The sequence below is a fragment of the Gavia stellata genome, chromosome 5 (assembly GCF_030936135.1).
Source record: "Gavia stellata isolate bGavSte3 chromosome 5, bGavSte3.hap2, whole genome shotgun sequence".
Classification (NCBI taxonomy): Eukaryota; Metazoa; Chordata; class Aves; order Gaviiformes; family Gaviidae; genus Gavia; species Gavia stellata.
This window is the reverse complement of record NC_082598.1, coordinates 54,857,065-54,880,461: the sequence shown is the minus strand read 5'-3', so window position 1 is coordinate 54,880,461 and position 23,397 is coordinate 54,857,065. Positions and strand designations below refer to the sequence as shown.

At 37.5% G+C, this 23,397-nt stretch overlaps 1 protein-coding gene across 4 annotated transcripts in view; it reads right to left on the bottom strand.

Annotated features, from left to right (window-relative positions):
- The window catches only part of RAP1GDS1 (Rap1 GTPase-GDP dissociation stimulator 1), a 101,829-nt gene that overhangs the window by 11,473 nt on the left and 66,959 nt on the right, over nucleotides 1–23,397 (bottom strand). For 3 of the 4 annotated variants that reach the window (XM_059817512.1, XM_059817514.1, XM_059817513.1), the window contains exons 5-10: nucleotides 14,738–14,884; nucleotides 6,399–6,527; nucleotides 3,855–3,980; nucleotides 955–1,098; nucleotides 557–688; nucleotides 17–151 (exon numbers count right to left, since the gene is read on the bottom strand). In XM_059817512.1, the coding sequence (XP_059673495.1) occupies nucleotides 17–151; nucleotides 557–688; nucleotides 955–1,098; nucleotides 3,855–3,980; nucleotides 6,399–6,527; nucleotides 14,738–14,884 (813 nt within the window). The remainder of the gene's footprint in view (nucleotides 1–16; nucleotides 152–556; nucleotides 689–954; nucleotides 1,099–3,854; nucleotides 3,981–6,398; nucleotides 6,528–14,737; nucleotides 14,885–23,397) is intronic. The other variant, XM_059817515.1, reaches the window with a different exon arrangement.

The window sequence follows — 23,397 nt, the reverse complement described above, 5'->3', positions numbered from 1 at the left end:
GCAAAGTGAGGCTTACCAGGAATAGCAAGGTTTCTGAGAGCACTCAGTGCAGCGTGCTGCACAGTTACATTTCCATCCTCCACATGTCTGTCTAGCAGATCCATCAGCTTTTGAACTATGCCATTATCCACCATATGGATGCAGTTTCCGTCTGTGTGAGATGAGACAAGTCACTTGTGAATGGAATATTATTACTAAGATTTTTACAAGAGCTTTTTAAGAATAGAAGGGTTATTTCCTTGCTCCTTACTAGATGTTATTGTTGACAATTTGACGACCATCATCAATGGGAGTTGCAGTGCTCATGACAAATTTAGAGTGATACAAGAAACACTGAAGAAGGCAGAAATCCCCTATCCCTCTCTACAAATGTGAAACAGTATTTTTAAAGTAGGCTTAACACTCTTCAGGATCGTAAAGTGTAAAACTACTGAAGTTACTTTACAGCTTAATACCAGCTTTACTGCAACACACAGTTTTTGTTTGTAGCTGTACAGACAGAGCATGATAGAAGGGCACAGATAAATTAACATAAGCTATTATGGCATATTCTTACCATTTCTGGCAAAATTTGCAATAGCCAATGCTCCTGCAAGCTGTAGCTGGTGGCTCTTGGAAGGAATCCATGAAAGTACTCTTTGGAACACACTGCCTTTTCCTCCTTCAAATAACTTTTGCATGGATTCATCTGGGGTAAAAAGCATAGACAGTCAGCAAGCCAAAGAAGTGTTTGTTAGGGAAAATTCTCTTTGTATCTGTGAAGCTCTGCTGGCTTCACTATAATTAATCCAGTCCTGCAATGGGATGAAAGACAAAATCTGACCCATTAAATGTTAACTGGCAGGCAGCAGGTCCTCTAGGTTATTTAGAAAATTAATAGTAAAATTCAGCAGCCAAACAGCATTACAGGTATCTGCTGTTGCTTTGCAGAAGGTAGTGACACACTGTACTTACCTCCAAGCAATAATAAAACCATAAGATCAGAAGCTGTTTTAAGCTCTGCAATATCATCCTCTTTGTCACTGTCCACAGTCTTCTGGACGATCTCAAGTAAGCACTCCACCAAGCCTGCTTCAACCAGCTGCAGTTTAATGACATCTGAAGAATAGCAGGGATAATAGGAGTCAGAATCATGATTTTAAATACATCTATTGTACATACTCGTAGGACACACTGAAAAGAACTAGTGATGTCAACGGTTTCACTGACAGCTTGTGCAGTTAAAACTGCAATTTTTTAATATTAAATTCTCAGGGCCAATTTCTGTTGTTATTCATCTACTAGGCACTCCCCTGGCTCTGGACTGCCTTTAGCGCACAGCTATATGCTGAAGCTGCATGGAGCTGCTCTTCACTTCTCAAAAATGAGGATATTTCTGCAGCAGACTCATAAGGACTGTGCAGTGTTTGGGCTTTCCAAAGATTTTCGACTGTGTTGCAGAACGAACTTAGGGTTTCTTCTTCTATTTCATGTACAGAAGAGCTACTGACTTCACTGAGGCATGCAAGTATAAAATATAGAACTTTTTGATGAAATCTCAGTGCAAGTAATCATCCATTTCTTTTAGCTGAGCCAGGATTTCTGCCATTCGTTGAAAGGCCTGCAGGAGGAGTACAGTAAGGCCAAATCCAAAAGGCTGTGTTGGGACAGAAATTTGCTGTGATTAAAGAAAAACTGGAAATTCATGAGGCAAACTCATTTTTTAGTTGTTATTGGCAACAAGGCTCAACAGAGAAGGTGATAAACACGTTTTTCAGGTGGTGAAATAGGACTTGAGAGCAGTATTTTTTCTGTTGTATCTACAACACAACCTTTAACAGATTTTTCCCTGTGAACTTGGAGCTGGGAATCTTCTTTATGGCTGAAACTCCCTTTCTGTTAAGCGGGAATGGCAGGTCGTCTGATGCTGTCTTACGTCTTTTTGTTACGTTAAAGTGATTCTGGTAGTTTTTGCATGCTGATTTTAGAAAGCACAGTCACAAACCTCTGCAGAAATGTGCAAACAAATGGGTTTCTCTTAGCTTTCTGCATGAAACAGTGTTTTAACAATAGGGAGTTTAACCCAAGTTAAAATATTTTTGAAGGCCAAAGCTTTGGAAATACTTTTTCCATATAGTTTACAAGTGAGAGTTGGGTGAGAAGTGTTCTACCTCTGGTGAAGGATGTGACTGACTGTTTTTTGTTGCCGCTGGGCATTTTGCCTGAGTTAAATTCATTGTTCCTCTAAGAGCAGCTGACCTTCTCACGACCTTCGTTAGGCAATGCAAAATATCCAGTTGGGATTTTTTTAAACAGGTACTTTTACACTGAGGTACTTTAAAAAAATAGAGTTCCCTCAGTTACAGAACACCAGGATGCAGGTGTGCTGTGATTTGAAATACAAATTGCTACACCAGTGTCCTTAACAACAAAACAAAACAAATCCTCAAAAAAACCCAACCACTAAAATCCAGACTCTGCAAATACTTCATTTAGATGTTTTTGCCTGCTGAACTATTGCTAATTATCTGCAGTCAAAAGCACCTAAACAGTACCAGGACAGTGAACTCATTTAAGCATGCCTTGAATCCACAGTGGAAGAGTTCAGCTGACTACCTCGTAACATGCAAGCACCTGAGTTATGTTCAGCAGCAGTAAACTTATCAAATTTTCTTGTGACTATAAAACATAGTCTAAGAAAATTTAAGCATTTGAACTGAAATATGTCAAGCTCGCAAAAGGTTGGACCTAATTCTGTGCCGGTCTCCAAGGACAGAACTATCTTACAGCAACTTGTTAGTTATTATGTAATAAGTGAATATATTTTGGCAAAACGTGCATTTTTAGAACTGAAAAAAGGAATCCTGTTTTTACATACCACTTAAAATAAAAGACAAAATAACTTTTAAAATTGAAGTAAAATTTACCTTGATTTATACTATGTAAACCAGACACGGACAGAGTGTGTGTGGACAACAGAGTAGGAGAAAACCTAAATCTTTAGAGTTTACAACTCTATCTAGTAATTTATTCCACTCAAACAAGCTTTAATGCTGAGGTTAATTAAAACAAGGTTATAGAGCCATCAAATACTGTGATGTCTTCCACACTCAGAACTGCTTCCCACTTCAGTCCAGCTCCACCTGTTAACTCATTTCTTCATTTCCCTTAAGTGCAGATGGTAGCTTATACAAACCACCCAGAGCTCATTTGGGAGGAACATCCCAGAGGGGTGATCGGGCACACATCACTTCCCCCTCTGGCTTGAGCGGTGAATGAAACTCAAGTCTCCTGGGGCTATCGTAATATACGCCACCAAACACCCGAATTAAATTCATGTGATCTCTCAGTCAACAGTAAGGGGAGAGCATCCAACTCTTAGCTCTCCAATTAACATGCTCCTTGCAAAACTATGTCCATAGGAAATGGAACTGCCAGTGGTCTGCGATCCCAGGAAATGATGTAATGACTGACGTGCCGCTACTGTAACGCACTATGAACGCTTGAGCCAGCGTTTTGCAGACAAATGTTGTCTAGCCCTCGAAAATGCAGCTTTTGATACTCCTGCTGTAGGTACAGGGAAATAAAATATAACATAATCATATACAGAGTGAATCAGAGGTGGAATTAGCATCAACATTGCCAATCTGCTGCCAATTGAATTAACCAGTTTCTTGGCTCCTGTCACATGCTCAGACAATTAAGACCTATTCACGTCTTGCGAAACTGTCATCACAAGGATCAACCATGGCGGCTTCTGAACAAGGCAGCCAGTTACTCTGCATTTAGTCCCTGAAAAAGACACTGATATACCAAAATACATATAAGGGAATGAATAAAAAACAGTGTAAGAAAAAAAAATATCAAATTCTCACCATTTTCTGCCAGGGGAGCCAAAACCTCAAAAATCATCTCTTTTTTATCATGCTCTATTTGCTTCTTGAACAGTTTCACAAGCTCTTCAGCAATGTTTGTGTAAGCAAACTGCTCTTTACTTGACTCTGTGAAGCAAAAGGAAAAATTCAGAATCAAGTAAACAAACCACATCAAAAGGTAGGACTATTTTTTTCTCTTTATTACCAGGTTTATTCAGTAAGATGACTAACAGTGCTGTTCACAGACAAGAACAATAGACTCGGGCTTGTCACTAAGTGAAAAGAAAAATGTCTAACACTTTAAGATAAGTGTACTGACCTGAATTAATTATGATTAAGGCTGTTAAAAATATATAAATATATGACCAAGGCTGTTAGGGCTGTTTCTGTCCAACAGAATGTAAAGGTAGCCATAGAAACAGTAACATTACAAAAATATTTATTAAGCCTTTGATTCCCCTCAGCTTAACAGGAAGACTAACAGATTATATACTGCATTTTCTGTGAGAGAGATGAAGAGTTTACTGAAGGCTTTAATATTTACATGGTTTAATAATGGTGACATTTCCTTTGAAATTTGTGCACGGCTGTTGCAGGGCCGTTTCATACTGCACAGATAGCATAAAGCAGTTTTACAGATGGGCTAGCTTGCTACCGGGAGGTTAGCCAGCAGATAACAGTTCTTCAAATGTAGATTCACAAAAGCATCTCTTACTCCATTGCCCGTACCTTATTCCTCCTCACTGGCAGTATTACAGGGGATGCAGGTGGTAGGGCTGGTGTTCTGCTTTCTCCAGTTGCCACCTCCTGAGGGCCATCTGTAGTTAGAAAACCTTCCAGCACCTTTGCTACTGCTCTAATGGATGGTTAGGGATTATTTTAACGTAGCCTTGACTCCAGGGACTGGGGAAAAGCGTGAACTGCAGACATAGACCCTTTTGTGCACATCCCATTTTTGTTTTCTCTCAATAGGCATGACTACATAACATATTCTAAGTAGATTTTTGACCTTTCCAATATTTTTAAAAGCAGAACCACCACTCTATTGGGTTTTTGCCTTGCTTTGACACAGAGTAAGAGTTTCATATAATGCTTCTCGAGGATCTGTGGAACGCAGTTCTCTCTTAAGTGATGAAAAATGACAACCTGACAATAACCTTCCCTGAAGTTACAAGGCAAAAATAAATTATTACAGTTACAATGCGATTGACTGAGATACTGCTTAAGGGAGATTAAAGTATTACAAGCTAAATTAATTTTGTGCCAATCTTAAAGAACGAGCATCTTTTCAGCGTATGGGTACAGGAAGGGAAGCAGCTGCTGTTAAGCCCCTTTCCCACGGTTCTTATTACTCAGCTGGACAAAACTGGATCTTTCCAAAGAGGGAAACAAAACGAAATGTAGTTCTCAGTGAAGATACCATTTATTATATTTAATATCCTTATGGTTTTAGTTGCATTTTAGCACTAGAATTTCCAGTATACGACTTGCATTATACTTTCTGCTGTGCAGACACAATACCTAGTGCCCATCTTGAAGATCTCTGATCTATTAGTTTCTTTAGTGCTGTTTTGATGGCTCTTTCTGTTGTTGTTTTTTTAAGTAGACTTGTTTGCTATAAGCAAAGGTATTATGCATGTGATCAGACTACACTAGGTAACATGATATTCTCTCTGGCCTTGAAATCTATGAACTTAGGACAGTTGTGAATAACTTCAGCCCACCAAATAGTACAAACTCATAGATACTTTTTTCATATTTTGAACTGCTGAATCTCCTTAGAAATACAGGATGATATCACAACTGCTATATTATTGTACTCCAGTGCAAAAAACCTCATGAGACTAAAATCTCACTGAATAGAACAGCAAAAGAACAACAGCAATGTAAAGCATGAGTGATAATAAAACATGGACCCTAACAACCTGTTGGTTTACACTTTGTGGAATTCCAATGAAAACTAATCCACTTGCAAAGGCATTGGATCAAAGCAGGACCACAAACTTTAAATGAAGTTTTAACTAAACTTGCTAAACATAACATCTACAGCTTAGTAGTATTCACGACTTATACATGCAAGTATTTAGTCTAGAACATGTTAAAACTCTACGCCTAAAAGAATATTGTATAGGCAGACTTATGAACTGTGCCTGTCTCAGTTTCATTCAGTGATTTCCATGAGCCAAATTTAATCCCGATAATAACTTTGTGGAGCTATACCAGGATACTTTATTTATATTATTAATAAATAATTCACAGTAAGTAGCAGCGCTCAGGAAACACTTGTTAGGTGATTTAAAATGTGCTTAGTTGCATTGAAGAATGTTAACATAAAGTTGTACTAAGTACCCAAATAAATTTCAGTTACTGAAGGGAAAAAAAAGACAACTATAGGTTTTAGAGAAAATAAGCTCAAACTGCTTGCTTTGAATTTTGAATATACCAAAAGGAATGGAACAAGCATCAGTGCAAGGCTTTTGTTAGTCTTAAGATTTAACTTTATGAAAACTGGATGTAAATTTGAGATTAATATGGTGGACTTACCAAGTTCTGCTAAATTGCCAAATGCAACAAGGCACATCTCTGTCAGAGCTGCATTTTGGCAATGAATACCCAACAATTTCACTAATGTAGGAATAACACCCATATTGATAAGCTGTGACTGCAGGGTATCTACATAAAAAGAAAGAACAACAGTGAGTTAGCATTTCTGTTCGTAGTACTATTCTTTAAACCAAAAAAGCATTTTTCACACACAGCAACTTCTAGGCTAAGCAGCATTAAAATGTCTGTCTCCTCTACTCTTCTACACTAGGATCTGGTCCAGATTTGAGATACGTACTCATAATTCCCCCTGCCCCTGGCAATGGGATGTATTCCCGGAAATATTCCCTCCTGATATGGTCATAGGGATAGTGGCTTACGCAGCTACTGATAATTTTGTGGTTATCAGGTTCCTAATACATGTTGGGTTTGATTCTGAGCTCACCAAGGCTAGCTGACTGAAATCAAACAAAACTATGTCAGTGAAATAATTATTTATCTGAGAGCATGTTCCTATATACTGTTTTCCCTTAAAGATCAAAACTGGAAAATTAAAATTAGAATGAATATAAACTGGCACTGAAATAAACATGAGAAGTTTTATAAACACAGGAAGTCACAATGTAGATTATGAGGAGCTTGAGAAAAAAGAAAGTTTAATAAAGACAAAAAAATGGAAGGTTTAAGAAAAGTCCTTAGAAGCCATTCTGATAATTTCTTGCATAGGATGGAAGTTTATAGTATTTACAAGTAAGAAAGTTATTGCTCCTAGATGTCTGCAAATAGAAAGATGCTTTGATGGTTAGGCAGAAACATGATTGTTTTAAAGGATTATTTATAACGATATTTTCTCTTACACATTTTACCTATAACATAGCAAAGAAGAAAAACATTGTTTCACAGTTGAATAGAATGAAGCAGACATGAAGACACCAGATGTTGTTTAGTAATTTTCCTAAGCATCTTTTTTCCTTTGTTTCTAAGCGCTTTAGCTATGTTTAAATGTTACAGACTCAGAAGACAAGGATTCAAAGCCCAGTGAATTCAAGAGAATTGTTATTACTTCATTTAGCTTTGGGTCAAGACCTACAGGGGAATTAATTACTTTTTTTTTTTAAGGAATTCATTCTGAGCAACTGAAATCAATTTGAGTTTTTATATCTGTGGAATGCAGATTTTTACAGGGAGATAAAAACATATTACAACTGAAGTCTAGCAAATTTAGTATCATCTGATGCTCTTGGAAAACTCTTTGCCTTCAAGATTCTGCCAAGTGTGTTTGAAATTTTCATATAATAAAAATTATGAAATGATTCTGGAATGTTTAGTTCATTTATATTCAGTGTAAAATACTTTGATAATAATTATCAATTTGGTACATTAAGTAAGTAAATGGCACAGTTATTACAGGTTATTGGGGATGAGCAGGAATCCTTATGGCTTGACATCTTTAATAAAACTGTATTACTTACCAGTAACTGAATTTCCTTTTTTTTGGGGGGGCGGGGGGGTGTGGGGGGTTTACCTCTTCCACAGATTCATGGTCTTTAGAGAAATTTATGAGAACGCGATGTCAGACATCAAAGAGCTGCTGAAGTTGTCAAATTTCAGGTAAGTACAAATTGCACTAGCGCATGCATTGAATGCCATTTTACCTCTGGCAGATGTGTGAGTCACTACTATACCCTCCTACTTCATTCCAAACTGACTGTAAAAATCTATCTCTGAATAGGAAAATTGGGGAGGGAGGAGCTGCAATGGTTCTGTGGAGAAAATGATTGCGTAGGAGAACTCAAGTTACTGGTAAATAATCTGGTTTTGTCCTTGGTTTGTGATTGTCCCCTGCAGACACTTAAAAATTCTGAAGGAAAAATGGTAGTCATGGAGAGTAGGAGAACAAAGACACAAACCACAAATGCCATAGAAAATTATGTGGAAAGAAATTGCTTTGTTACTAAACTATGCCTTTAGTCTATCTAAAATCACTTTATCCAACTGTAATGGACAAAGAGACAATCTCTATGGGCTTCATTTGGCAAAGCGTTCTGACATCAGAAACATAACCTCTCTATTTTGAGCAGTTTTTTTCTTCTGCTGTCTCTTTCTTAATACAAAATATATATAAAAAGTGCAGAGGAGAAGGCGAGTGGAAAAAGGAAAACCATATCCATCTTTGAAAGGAAACAGGAATCTTAAGAGCCAAATAGAAGGATATATTGTTGTTCAAGAGAGCATTAAGTGCGCTGATTGATTAAAGGGCCTCTAGAATTCCCAAGGAGGAAAAAAGTAAAAAGAAAATATACCAAGAAAGAACAACTGTAATGTGTCAAAAGTCAGGTATTGTACCTGTCTCTATACCAGTCTCATTTCCCTTGAGTAGAAGGATGGCACCTGAGCACAGAAATGGTCTACAGTGGTAGGAACGGGATTACAAGAATTGCCAATAGGGTAAATATCGATGCCTTAACCACTGTAAGCGAAAGGATAAATTTTCTCCTCTGCCAAAAACAGAACAACCCTGTGAGTCACAAAGCTGCATAGAAGGCAAATCCTTGAAAATAGAAGGCTGCCAGCAGCTATTTCCTATGTTCATACTTAAGCCTGGGCTTGCCATACAAATTCTGAACTTTTCATTGACATCTGTCATTGCCACTAATAGGAGGCTCTTTGCCCAGTAAATACAAGAGCAATGTCTATTAAGAAGTTGTTTAAGAGAAAAGTACTAGGCTTCTTACTGGTATGGAGACCTACAGCACTTTTTAGTTCAGAGAAATTAAAAACACCTGAGTGGTTCAGTCTTAGCTGAAGGGACTGACAGCAGTTCTCAGGCTCTCCTATGAAAGACCGCAGGCTGGGTAACTTGGAATAACTGCGTATGTCAGTCTTTCATTGCAGGAAGTGTTAAGGCCCTACTAGAGCAGGAGACAAATTCAGGGGAAACATGCATCCATCCTACCAGCAGGTGCCTGACACAGGACTGAAGTGAGCCATGAAGCCAGGCAACATTGTGTCTCAGGATGAAACAGCATTTCTATCAGCTTCCTAAGCACAACTTCATAAATAGTGAGCAGGAAGGATGAAAAACTGAATGCCTCTCCTGAATTTATGACTTAAAGCCACAAAAGAAATTGTCTCAAATTTTACACTGCTATCACATGTTGCACTAGTAAGATGCCTCTGTGTTCTCTTGGGGTGAAAAGCACTGACAGTGATGCTGTACAGATGCATATACAGGTAGATAAAAGGCAATCAATACATGCGCCAGCACAAAGAATTACCTACCTAAAACTTGAATTTCAATGGCTCCATGTCCTTCGGTGACACACATGGAAACTCCAAAGAGTAAGATCTGGGGAGAATATCCCAAATTGAGAACTTTATTGGGGGCATTTGAGTTTAAAATGCTGATTCAGGCTAGTTCATGATTTGGACAGAATTTCAAAAAACAACTAGTCATTTTGTGTTTCACCAGTAACCATGATTATAATGTTAAAGGAAAATTTGTTTTGTACAAATTGGTGGCATAATTTCCTACCCTAGAGAAACCTGCTTGCAATCCCCACATCTATGTTAAATCATCATATAACATACAAGTGGTTGTACTGATTATCTCACTATCATAAGAAACATACTTTTCATCTGCTTTTACATGCTTTAAGTTACTTTGCATTTGTATATTTAGGTCTTGAAAGCATGCTAGACGTCTTTAGCTGTGATGAAAACGAAATAAAAACCACGGCAAGCATGAAAATTAACAAAGGTAAGTCTTAGAAGGAAGCATTACTGAAATATTGCAAATCAGTCCCCAACATTCATTCCAGTCGCTAAGAGTTTTGTGAGAGTAAGAAAGGCTTGGCAGTTGTATGATTTAACATCAGAATGTTACATTTTACAAAGGCACTAAAGGAAAGACAACCTTGACAGACTGAAGTTTAATATGAAATGAGATGAGGAAGCAATCTATAAACGTAATTCTTTTTATCTACATATATATGCCCATATATAAATATATGTATACTTTCACACATGCATACTCTATCTGGTTAACTGCCGATCTCCAGTTTGACTACCTAATAAGCCAATTGGCCTAGTTCTTCCGTAAGTTCTGCATTTTTTTAAAAATGCTTTCATGGTTTGTTTTATAAATCTCAAGAGACAATTAGCTACCTTATAGACTGATCCCATTAAGTTGTAAATAGTCTTGGCTCACAGGATTATGAGATCTGCAGAATAACAACTCATGTCACTAACTCTTTTACGTGAGTGTTTGCATAGGATTATTAATTAGATTAGCTATTAGTTTTTCACTCTTTACCCAAGCCTGCTTTGCCTTTTGCTCTTAAGCAGATTCATAGCTACACAGAGACTATATGTAATGATAACAGTCTTGAGAATGGGAGAAGCACAATGACACACTGAGCCCACTGAGAGGTGCCAAAACAGCAGCTTTAAGCTCGGGTGCTCTGTACCCCAAATAAAGTTTGCATAGCTTGACAAAGAAAGAATTATTATAGGCTGTTGTCAAGACTTGCTTCTTTCGGGATTAAGCCATGAGCAAAAACATTCACAAACATGTGTGACATGTTTGTTTCGCTCCTAGCCATACCTGCAACTTTGCATTTTAAGAACTAATAATGGAAAGCAGGGATGAGCTTTTTGTGTCTGATTGAATTTGGGTAGTAAAATATTATTATGACAGAGAGGGTCAAGATAATCTGGACTGAAGGCAAAGGGATGTGTCCCATCAGGAAAACCCTCTGATTTCTAGCAACGCAATTAAAAATTGACACTTTTTTCTTATAAGCTTAAAAGAACTGCAAGAGGTGCCAAAGCTGAATTTGTTCTGTTAACATTGTAGCGGCTAATGAAATTATAAGATACCAAGGATGCAAAGGAAGAATTGAGAGACAGCAGGCAAAAATAATTCCTGAACACAAGCAGATGGCACAAGAACCTTGTAAAGAGAATCATACTTTTAAAGCTTAGACAACAGTGTTATGAATGGAGTTACAATTGCAAGCTGATTGCCCAGAATCAGGACGAGACACAAGAATGCTCCATTAATTTGCACTGTTTAGGAAAATAAAATATTACTCGTCGCTGTTCTTTAGTTGCCATTTTTGTAAAATTTGTGTGATAGATCTGTATGCTAATTCAAAAACTTGAAGTAGTCAAGAATGAGTCTCTCATGTTAAAAAAAAATAAGGTAGTTGATAGCTTTTAAAAATAAAGTAGTAGCTATTGGAAAAAGAGGTCAATTAGTTGACTGGGAATGACGAACTGTTTAGAATCAAATAGAAGTTTATATACACTTTGCTCATAAAATGCTAAGGATTAGAAAATATTAGGGTGTTCACAGATAATTAGATGCAACTAAGAACCAAATGTGGTGTAATCGTCCTTATCTGGATAGCTAGTGCAACTTAAAAGAGTGTGAGTCATTAAAAGCGGTAAAGAAATCTTCCAAGTCCCCACCTGTAATTTTGTAACATAGCATGCTAAGCAGGAAAAGATTACAGAAGCAAGAAAAGAGAAGGTAGAAGTGCTATTTCAAAGAATTAAACACTTCCTTCTTACATTTCCAATATTTTTTTTATTTGTGTCCAATTTGTTTCCATAGCTACTGACAAAGCAATCTGGGAATCTAGGCTGCAATCCTGTACTCCTCATCCTTCAGCAAAACCAATGCAGTGTTTATCTTCTTCATACATAACATGGGATCAAGACTTAGCAAGTAAATCCTGAAAATGGCATCCGCTAATCTGTGAGCACAATTAACTGTCCAGACAATCTGAGTTTTCATGTTTAATTGGTCAGCAAAGAACTGTATTTACTCAGAATATTATCCACCTGATGCTGCAATGCATGGAAGTAAGTGGTTGCCTTGGGCTCATATCTGACATCACTGACTGTTGTCCTCAAAATTTACAATGGTCCGCAGGTGGTATTTTTAGAGCAGTTCACAACTATGGTCCAATTGTACTTGTGCCTCTTAAAACAAAACTGGCAAGACAGGCCAACAACGTGTCTCTCCATGCACGTGCTGCAGGTATGGTCACTGAGTTTTCTTCTACAAATTTAATCTTCTAACTTTTTTTAAAATATTGATTTGGCAGATTATTTGGGGTTTAACTCAGTGGTTGCCCCAGTCAGTGGGCAAATTCACAATGGAACTACAGGACACAAGTCTTACACAGCATAGCCAAGGGTGCCGGGCCAAACAGGAGCTGGGTCCCTACCAAAAGGTCCTGCCTCATGGAGACCACCAAGTATGTGGGGTAAGGTAAGGGTTTGGTAAGCCCCCAGCAATCCTTCCCGATGTCGTGGTAGGACAGGATGGTGGTGTGCACCCAGATCCAGGAGCGGGGAATACTCCTACATTTCTCACTTCTGACATTGCTTCAGTGGCTCCTGTGATTATTGCGTCAGTTCGTTAGTTCATGCGAGATGAAAGTTGTCATTTAGCAGAGTAGAGAGCAGCTAGTGAATCCTCTCCGTTGTCACTGAACTACACAACTGCTTTACTGATTGCATCAGAATAAGCTATCTTACTAGATGGAATGAGTCATTTATTCAACGTTCATAACAGTTAAACTGTTCAGAAGCTGCTTGTTTGGGAGATTTATCTCATAATTAGTTTTCCTAGGGAAGATCTGCTGGGAGCTTCGTCATTGAAGCAAAACGGATATAGTATCTCTACACAGTGCTTTTGGACTAGTCTGTCTTGAGCTACCAAATATACTGGATGTTCAGTAATTAATCCAGAGGACTCTGGTAGCTTAGAGGTGAGAGTATCTATTTGCTCCAAGTATTCAAAGAAATAAAGAAAATATGGAGTTAACACTATGAGATGTAATAAAATGTGACACTCATGCAGACATCAAGCAAAACAGTTTCTGCAAAAATACACGAAATAAAGGAACTAGAAAGTTGCTATTTGGAGAATAAGGAAGAAGTACTGTAAACAAGTATTCTTAGATAATACTAGGAAAAGAGGGGAAAAAAGAATGTAAGAACAAGAGAAGGAGATGAGATACACAAACCAGTGATATTTGGAGGTGGATAAGTAACACTAAGAGTGAGAGCTCCAGAGAGATAGCACAGAAAACACACAAGGAAACTATGCTAGAAGATATGATAAAGCAGATTAAAAATTTATACAGTAAAGGTAAAAAAAAAATAAGAAAATTAAGCCTATGGACCATCCTGAAAACTAGAAGAGTTTCAGGGACATAGCTTTGGAAAGTGAGTTACAGCAAGTGATAACTTCTTTAAGGAAATGGTGAGCAGCTAATAAAGAAGCTATTTCTTCCTAAGGAAAAACACTACAATTCAGGAAATGGGCAAGATCGAAAAAACAATGTGATTAGCTAACTATATTTGCAATCTGTGCCATTACAGGTCAGGAGAACAGTCCCTATTTAGACTTCCTCATTTATCCCAATTTTCCTAAAGATTCAAATTTTGAAAAACTTGGAAATGTGTGAATGCTGTAAAATATGCTTTGGCATATTACCATGCTTGTGTGCAGAAGAAAACTAGGTACTAAAATACCAGTATGTTTGTGCAACTAGTGTAGAACACTCTTTTCTTACCCTTAGTGGTCAAGGATTTCTCATTTCAGATTCTATCTTGTAGTTTTGTCCCAGCCCCTAAACATCTCCATTTCATAGAATCACAGAATCGTTTAGGTTGGAAAAGACCTTTAAGATCATCAAGTCCAACCATTAACCTAACACCGCTAAGTCCACCATTTAATGGGATAAAGAACATAAACTTATCATTTGTAGACACAGAAGAGTGTTACACATAAATTATTCCCCATTTATCTCAGAAGAAACTAATATGTGGTTTTATATACATTTCATAATGAGAAAAATGATTAAGGAAAACTGTCTGGCATATATACCCCCAAATCGTCAACAAGACAAAACTGCATGCCTGTGACAAATTAGTCTTATGGTGTTGTTTGATACTAAACGAAAAAGAGAGGACTTCATGTAGTCTGCTAGTTTACTTCTGTAAATCTTTTTTTTCCTAAGGTGTATGATACATCTCCATGTTTTGCTTTTAGACAAAGAAGTAAATTCCAGATGTTGCTTTTAAAATTTTATATGATATGCTATATGGAATTGCATCAGGAAGATATCTAGTATTTTTGGGAACATAATTTTACTGAAACAGAAAATTGTGTATGTGAATTGAGGTACTTGATCTTTTCAGAATAACTTAGTGTTAGTCTCCACAATGTAAACCTACAGTTGACTTCAACTTTTATCTCTCTTTTTGATGGGGTTGTTCTCCTGGTAGACATAAAGCAAGTTTTCAGTGTTGTTTACCATTCTCATTGCTATAGTTCATCAGCATGCCACAAAAGACAGTCAAGAGCTTCTCACTGGCTGGATCTGTTTTACTGCACAGTGACCTTATATGGTCTACTACAATATGTGCACCACCTGCACGGTCAACTGCATTCCTGCCCTCATCTGTAAAACAAAGAGTTACATTAAAAAAAATGAAACCAAAACCCACCGTAGAGTCCCGAACATAACAGTAATCATACAAAATGAAGGTTTTAAACAGAGTGAAGTCATTCCTGCAGTGTTGTCAAATTCATCTAGAGAGATGCTTGAGGGCCAGCTTTTACTGCAACAGAGCTAGGAAAGTGAAAACACCTACAAGAAAAGGGATTAACCACCTGGCACTAATACCTTTGTAAAGAAGTTCAGTGTTTGAGGCAGAGCCACTGGAGCCAATAAATAATATTCTCAAGATACATTGGGTTTTGCCAGAGGGAGGTTCTGAGGACTTTACAAAGCCCAGTCCATACACCCTTGTGGACCAGGTAAATTACTCTTGCCGTTATGCAGATCGAGAAATTGAAATACAGAAAATAAAATTGCTTAGGTTACTTAAAAACAAAATGGGGAATAAAAAGGACAAAGCAGACAGAGGTACTAGTTCTCAGTCACAAACTCTGTTCATGCACTCACCCTGCCACACAGGATGTTCTTTGTACTTCTCTACCTGAAATTTAATACCACTATCAGATTCTTTTTGTATGGCTAAAAGAAAAATTCACCCTGCATCTATAATAGCCTACAGTGTTCTGAGGTTTTGTAAATAACACACCACAATCTTTGTATGGAATTCTTTCTGTATAGCAAATAAAATTTGATGTATCAGTGTAGGAATAAAGGGAAAATTGGCCTTCTATTACAGTAATTGACAATACCACTTCCTTTCCCAGCAGGCAATCAGCAACAGACAACAGTCAATAACCTAAATGCCAGGGCTTCCAAAAGGAGAGATTTCCAAGTGAGTTACAGTTGGAATCAACTGGAAAATATCAATGAAAACAAAACCTTGGGGGGAAAAAATCACTAAAGCAGAAGTTTTGCAAAATAAGAAAAAAAAAACCAAAACAAAAAAACCCCTCTCCTCAATTTCTTAATGGCCCCAAAGCAAATCTCCTCTTTCCCTTGTTAATCACCACTCTGTCATCACTCCTCTCTCTCTCCATCATATGTAAAGGTCAAGCTACCAAGTCTTCCTCATTCTGCAACATATTCGGTATGAAAACCAAGGTTGTCCACGTTTATAATATGATCTTCCACTATAAAGTTTTCCAGAGCTCTGCCAAAAGAAGTTTCTAAATCTTCCAATTCTTGTTAATACTATTTGAGGCATATATACCCCTTACATACTATATATAAATATATAAAAAGGGATTATAAGTATTGAATATGTACCTACACTATATATATTCATAAATATAAACACACATATTTATATATATATAAAATAAGGAGTATATATAGGGATTTCAAATAATTTGCTGAGTCGAGTAGGAGTAAGGGTAATTCTTGGTGGATCTTAACCATTAGATTTATTACCAAAGTAATAAGTGTTTTGCAGAACAATTGAGATACATGCAACAGAGGGAAAACGAAAACGTCACTGCCATGATTGTCTCCGCCTTGAACACAATCAGGACATCAGGGGATTGTGTTTCACTGCAGGTATGTATATTCCATTTTGAAAAAGGAGAAACTGGAATCTGTTTAGAGTCAAACAAATTCAAGATATGATTCTGTGTCAAGGAAGGACTATCAAAAAGGAGAAATATAAAAGAAATAAATCTCTTACATCCTTGATGCAGTGACAAACGTACGCATAATGCTGAAATGAAAGGCAGTCCTACACCAAAATATAATGAGACAATATAGTCAGGTGTTCAGATTCATCAGTGCTTATGTTTATCAAATCGTCAGAGAAAAAAAACCAAACTTGGGTGGAATATTCCAGCATCCTGTTTTATGTACCCTCTTCTATTTATTATTACAAAAGTTATGCAAATACATGATTTTTATTTGACTCACCTGTTTTGTGTGTGAAAACAGGTGTGCCAAACAAAACTGAATCACTGATTCTAGGTCAGATGGATGGAATGTGGTCCTCAAATTACTATAATGCAATTGAAATCAACAAACTAAAACCATGATAAAATTAAGCCTGAGATAAGAATCAGATGTCAAGCTTGTTCCCGTGTCTTGATATGGAACTACATATAAAATATGTAAGCAACAAATAATATAAAGGTAGAGCTGGGTGAGGGTTTGAAAGTAAGGGTTAAAAAACCAAAAAAAAACATTTACAAGCCAAGTTCCTTACCTGGATGGAATTTGGCACAACTCCACTGAAAAGAATTATGTGACAGTGTCTTACAACAAATGAAAATTTAACTCATGTATCCTTTTACTTCCATTCTCTCTGGTTTGTCAAACAAGTTATATATGAAAAACTGCTGTATCCTTAAGTACGTAATAGTGTCTCACTTCAAATACATGACAAAATTCTTATCCACACAATATTTTTGTTAGGTAGATAGATAATCAGCTTCCGCTGTATAAACAGCAAAAGTAAGGCAGACAGATTCAGAAACAAATCTCACTCCAAGAAATGTCTCTCTGTCTCTATAGTATACTCAAAAAGTTACAGTAAAATGAACTTCAGGATCCCTCCCAAGTAGGTGGCAGGCTGTAAGTGCCCGACTTTGGTGTGACTAGACAGGTTGGTAGGTTTGTAAAAGAGATGCCTTAATTGAGTTTGTTGCTCCACCTTTTTCCCATGCTAGAGCTCACCCTGTGTAGCTGCTTCTCTGCCCTGGGCAGCTGGGTAAAGAACAGACCTGCGCTAGTGCTATAATTAGGATCTGCCAGTGCTGCCTTCCTGTGTCTGAGATGATTAAATCAGCTCATTAGTGCAGGGCCCCAGAGAATCCTGTACCGATGTAGGAGGAAAATTCTGAAGGTCCTGACTACCTGCTCCAAGCTCAGGCTATGACACCCTGTTGCATCCCCAAGAAGCAGCGCATTTCTGACTCAGAATGCTCCACGTACTTATTACCAACTAGCTTCTCCCTGCTCTGTCGCTAAGGAACAGATTTTGCACACAAGAATACTCACCGAACTCCAAATCATTTACAGTCAAAACAAGATCACAGCATGTGGCCGTGTCTTGTTCTCAATCCAACCATTACCTTGCAGTTCAGCAGCTCTATGAACTCCCACACTTAACGTGCTTCCAGCCTCTCAGAAGCTGTGTTGAAATTTTTTCCTGTGACCTTTTTAAATAAACATTTGCTATTCCTAAGAGATCAGTGATTAAACAGTTTAATGAGAACATTCACATTTCTGCTTAAAAATGCTTCACTACAGCTCACAAAGGGCAATGCTGTTGTATAGCTTTTTTTTTAAGTAGACGTAATACTGTTTAAAGATGCCAGAATGACAACAACCCAAGAGACCAGAGGGATTTTTTTTTTCCTACAAAATGTACAGTAAGATTTATTACAGAATGAGTTATTACTTCCACAGTGTTCTGTAGCCCAATGCAATGCAACCATCTCTAAGAATTAGTACAGTCTCTTTTTCTATCCTGAGTTGCTCACGGGAGTTTTATGCAAAGCTGGGTTTTAATGTGGATTATCAAATTACTGTGACTGCTCACATTCTCCCTATGAACCGTCTTGTCAAATTTCCCTTTGGCCCAGCCATGCCTGCTCCAATGGATGCCCAAGTCAAAGACCAAAATTTTTTTAGTGCATATGATTGGTAGGTCTTTAAAATGCAGCACTTAAGAGTAGTTTTAATTTGCTTTTCCCAAGATGTTTGCATAATTTTCCCTTGAGTTTTCTTCCCCAGTTTACTAAGCCCTAAAACAAACAACTGAGTCATAGAAGGGTAACAGGCAAAAAAAATTAAAGCAACAGCTTGAAGTATGAAAACAATGTAAAGCATAAGCTATATACAGCCAATGAGTTATTTCTAAAACACATGCACCAGTACTTTGATTTTTGTCACCACTGTAAGGCTATTATTTCTGGAAATACAGTTACATCAGGCAAAGGGCCGTGCCATAGTACAGGCAGATATCAGAAAATATTTTTGCAAATAGCTCACCTAGTGCTTTTTAATCTAAACCTTAAATTAGCCTTGTTGTTTTCATACTGGGCCCTTTTTTAAAAATAAAGTTTAAGCTCTGCCAATCCAAATGACATTAAAGAAGCAGATGCATCTCACACAGACTGGGACAAAAACATTTCTTATTAATGTTCTACTAGGATATAGAACTGTGTCTTCACAAGAAAAAAACAGCACAGTTTCAGACAGTTCTAAAAACTCGTGTTTTACTCAACTTTTAAGTTTTAAAATATATTGGTCTGGTTCCTCCATTATTCCAAACATTTCTCTTCGTCATGTCTATTATTTAAACTACAATCTAGAAGTCATTTGTACTTCAGAAATTATCCCGGTCCTGCAAAGATGCACGCTGTTATTTAAGTGTGTATATGGTGAGTAAACCCATAGGCTGGTAAAAATTAGGTAGGTGTCTATGATTCTGGTGATGATGGCATCATAGCTAGTTAAATAACGACTAAGTAAAAACATAGAAAATTATGTTCAGTATAGTGATGTACTGAATGGTTGTTTGAAAGCTTGTCTATATTTTTTTCTCACTAAAAAGGTAAGGTATGAACATTCCGTATTACTTTTGCCTGTCATATCTTTACATCATGATGGCCACAGTGCCACTGCTTTCCAAACAGTTCTTTGCTAAGTTTTTGCTACTGTATCTTCATTCTGAAATGTGAATTTTGTGTTTCACAATACAATTTCATACGTAATGATATTTCTCTGTAGGGGCCCTATATTGGTTTGTAGACTCAAAATGCATAAAATAGATTTAGCCTTTAAAAAGCACCAGAAATCACAAGTTGCCGTGTTGTTATAGTGTTTGTTATATACGTAGGCTTCAAAAATATACCCATTTCTCAGATAATCAGCTAGCAAACTGTTTGACAGCATTTCTTAAAAATGATCTTTTGGGCTTGAAATTTAAGATTTGTACTTTGAAATGTTCTGGGTTTGTCTTGCAACTGGAAACCTGAATTCTCTTTTCTTCAATTCATGTTCTTTTACTCTGCAATTGGGTCTAATTATCAAATCATTTAAATGACATACTGCCATTTTACTTTAAGTGCTTCATCTTTATTGCATTTGGCTCCAATCCTGCATTCTTTTTGACCAAAATATTGCTTAGGTTAAACCAGTGCTTTATGGATAACATTTTTTTTAATTTTTTTTTTTTTTTTTAAGGATGAACTAATTTACAGTAGCCCAAGGTGTGTGTGGGGGAAGAGTTCTTTCTACATGTTCTATTTTTATTTTCCTCTATTTTTTAATTAGGTCCTCTTTGCATGGTTTTTGTACTGAGGCATTCATCTGCTTCTGCTTCTTACTTTTTCACATGAAGTCATAATCTTCTGTGATACCAAACTGGCTACTGCAGAGGAAATTATGATGTGACATACAGAAAATGATGACCACGCATGGGGAAAAAACAGCAGGATTAGAACTCCAAAGGAAGAAAGGTCCTGCTTACATGTTTTCTCTCTTCTTATTAAGAAAATAGAAAGTAGTCAAAAAACACCGTTAGGGGCAAACTCTTAGCTAGTGTAAACCACATTATCTATGTAGACATTAGGAAAAACATTGCCACTTATATAAACGGAGAGTTTACCTTTTTTTTTTCCTGTCGGAACACTGTAAAGATAAAACTTATAATGCAACGCTGTCATTCAGTGTTAAAACTTGACCCTACTTTTTATATTGAATCTGCTTGTGTATGCTTTTAAATCACTGGATTCTGGACCCTATCAATTCTTTGACTGCAAGACTATAACCCCGTTACAGAACACAGAGCAACGTTTCATTAATTTTATTTTTTCAAGGAAAGGAAGCTTCATGTAGTTATATTGCACTATTATTGTTTGCTGCTTTTTCCATGTCTTCTGTGCACTTGTGTACAAGGGACAGGACACAGCAATACTGTATTTTGAGATTCATGTTTTAATAATTTGAAAGATATTTTTTGGGATTGCTCTGTCTATCTTGTACTGAAATTCCCTTTCCCTTTATTTAATTCCTTCAAGAATTGTAAGACTGATTACCGGAAGTACAGTTTTGGTTTATTTGCTTATTGATTAAAATCGATCAATGTAGCCTTAAAATCTTTGCTTTATGAAGAAAAAATAATCTTGAATTACTCATTCTTGCTTCAGAGATAAAGGGAACAGTTTTGCAATCAGTTAATCTTAAATTGCTGGCAGCTATCCTTAGCCCTAACTCCAGCTGCATTGAAGGTATTGTCTCATAAGTTATTCTTTTAGAAATCATTGCTAAAATAGTAAATATGTAAACAGTGAACTAGAAATGCTAACAGAATGCTGTCTTTTAATATAGTGCCTTCAAGGACTGAAAATACGTAGCATTGATCTTTTTGGATAAAACTGTTGCTAGCGTATTTGCTAATGACAACTGATGCAGCAGTTGGCCCTCTTCTGAACTGGTTCATTCTAACAAATACAATTTTAAAATGGATCCAAATGGAGATCTAGGGGTATTTTTGGTAGACTCCTTATAATACGTTCAATGTGTGGACCATAGGATATCAACACCAACAAGCCCTAATCTCTCTCATGAGTATTCTGGGATTTCTTTTGTCTACAGAGTCAGGAGTTTGGCAGAATGTTTGAAGGGACGGGTAAATGTGCCAGTATCGCAATCTCCCTAATGTTACGCTGAGGCAGCAGTCAAATACAAGCCAGATTTAAGTCCATGATTTAATTGCAATAAAATTTGCTTATTTTTCATATTCCACTTATGTCAGATACATACGAGAAAAATCATGTGTTTCTGATTTCAGACAAAAGAACAGTGATGAGTTTACTGTTCAAGACTTTTCAATACTTCCAGTCAAATTCTCCTGGTGGACCTGAGATTTCAATATAATAGCAGAAATGTTTTTATCAGCAACAAGACATAAAATACTACTAGTTTCAGTATTGGCAGGTGATTTGTTCTGGATTCCAAGGAGATTTTAGTTTTAAAATGTAGTAATTTCCACTACTGAATTCTATTTGAAAATAAAGAAGCCAAGCAGTATGAAAAAGTTCTACTAGATATATAGAAGGCAGGTAAATGCCCTCAAAGCTGAATGTAGCGCTTTCCCTCTGCCTTCCTCTCCATGTGCAATATGCTTACAGCAGATTCTTCGGTTGATTTTATAACTCTATGCAACTCCTTATTATTTCCACTGCAGTCAAACAAATGACTGTAGGTTTATGAGAGCGTAAGTCACAGCTGAAGCCAGCCTATGCTTATTATTTCATACAGCAGGAAATAAATCATGGAATCCAATTATACAGTAAAACATCAGGCAGTTTTCCTACACTGGTAAATAGGTATTTATAGCATCTCATGCAATTAACTGAATAAACCTGCACACAGCAATTAATTTAGAATTTTTACTCCCAGGCCTTGAGTGCAATGCTGTCTCTCAGCTTCCAACTCTCGAAGAACAAGGGTGTGAACTGAGCATGGCATGGTCACAGTCCGGTGCAGAACAGGGGCGTTCTGCAGGGTGCTGCTGAAAGGAGCCTGGCAAAAGGCTCAGCCTGGTATTGTGTGAGAGCGGTACTGCTAGCTGAAAGAGCTCGAAGGAGCTGTGGGTCTCCACCAAAGCAGCCAGAGCAGCAGTCTCTGTGTAACCCATGGGGACTTGGAGTAGGTTGGGAAAAGCCCAAGAAGCAAAAACTGAAATGAAACCAAAAAACCCCAACATAAAGTGTATTTGTGGGTCCTGCTAGGCCCTGGGAAGAAAGAAAATTATGCGGAGAAGTGAAAAAGTAACAAGTGGCCCAGGGATCTAGGAAAAGCTGGGGTGAGTCTTGGGTTTGGGGTCAGTGCTAGCCTTGCCCCAAATCATGAAGCCTGGGGGGAGTGAGAGGACCTGGCCTTCCGAAGCAACTCCAAGCAGCAGCGTGAGGGCTGTTGCTTGTTAGTGTGCAGCCTGCACGGAGGAGCTGACCTGTAGAAGATTCTTGTATCTGAAAGGCTGTAGGATACAGCCTGAGAAAGCCCAGCAAAGTGTTTTGTTTTAGGAAATCTTTTACTTCCTTAGCAGAAGACAATCCACCAATTTGACCGGAGGGCAACTAGCAATGCCCTACGACTGCAGAACAGCCTGCACCTCAAGGGGCCAGGTGATGCCAAGATGTGGGTGATAAACTGGATGCTGTCTCAGGTAAGTGACTCTTTTTCCAGGGAAATGTGAATGCTGTTGTAGACAGCGTATTCAAGGCATGCACCCTGACTCCTCAGGTCATTCTTCTAGCTGGACAACTAACCAGACACACAGCAGTCTTGGGATCAAGGAGGCTCAAAGACCAACTTGGTTCATACACATCAACACCTCGTGACAGGAACACAGGTTTGTTATTGCTAATGCTAACCATCTTGCTATTATCTGTAGTTTTACCTAACTCTTTCCTCACTGTCTTTTATCAAATACTTAGGCTGCAACTTCCTCTGGTGGGTACTGTCTCTTGATTGTATTAGCGTGCAGACAGTATTATAAAACCCCTCTAACTAAA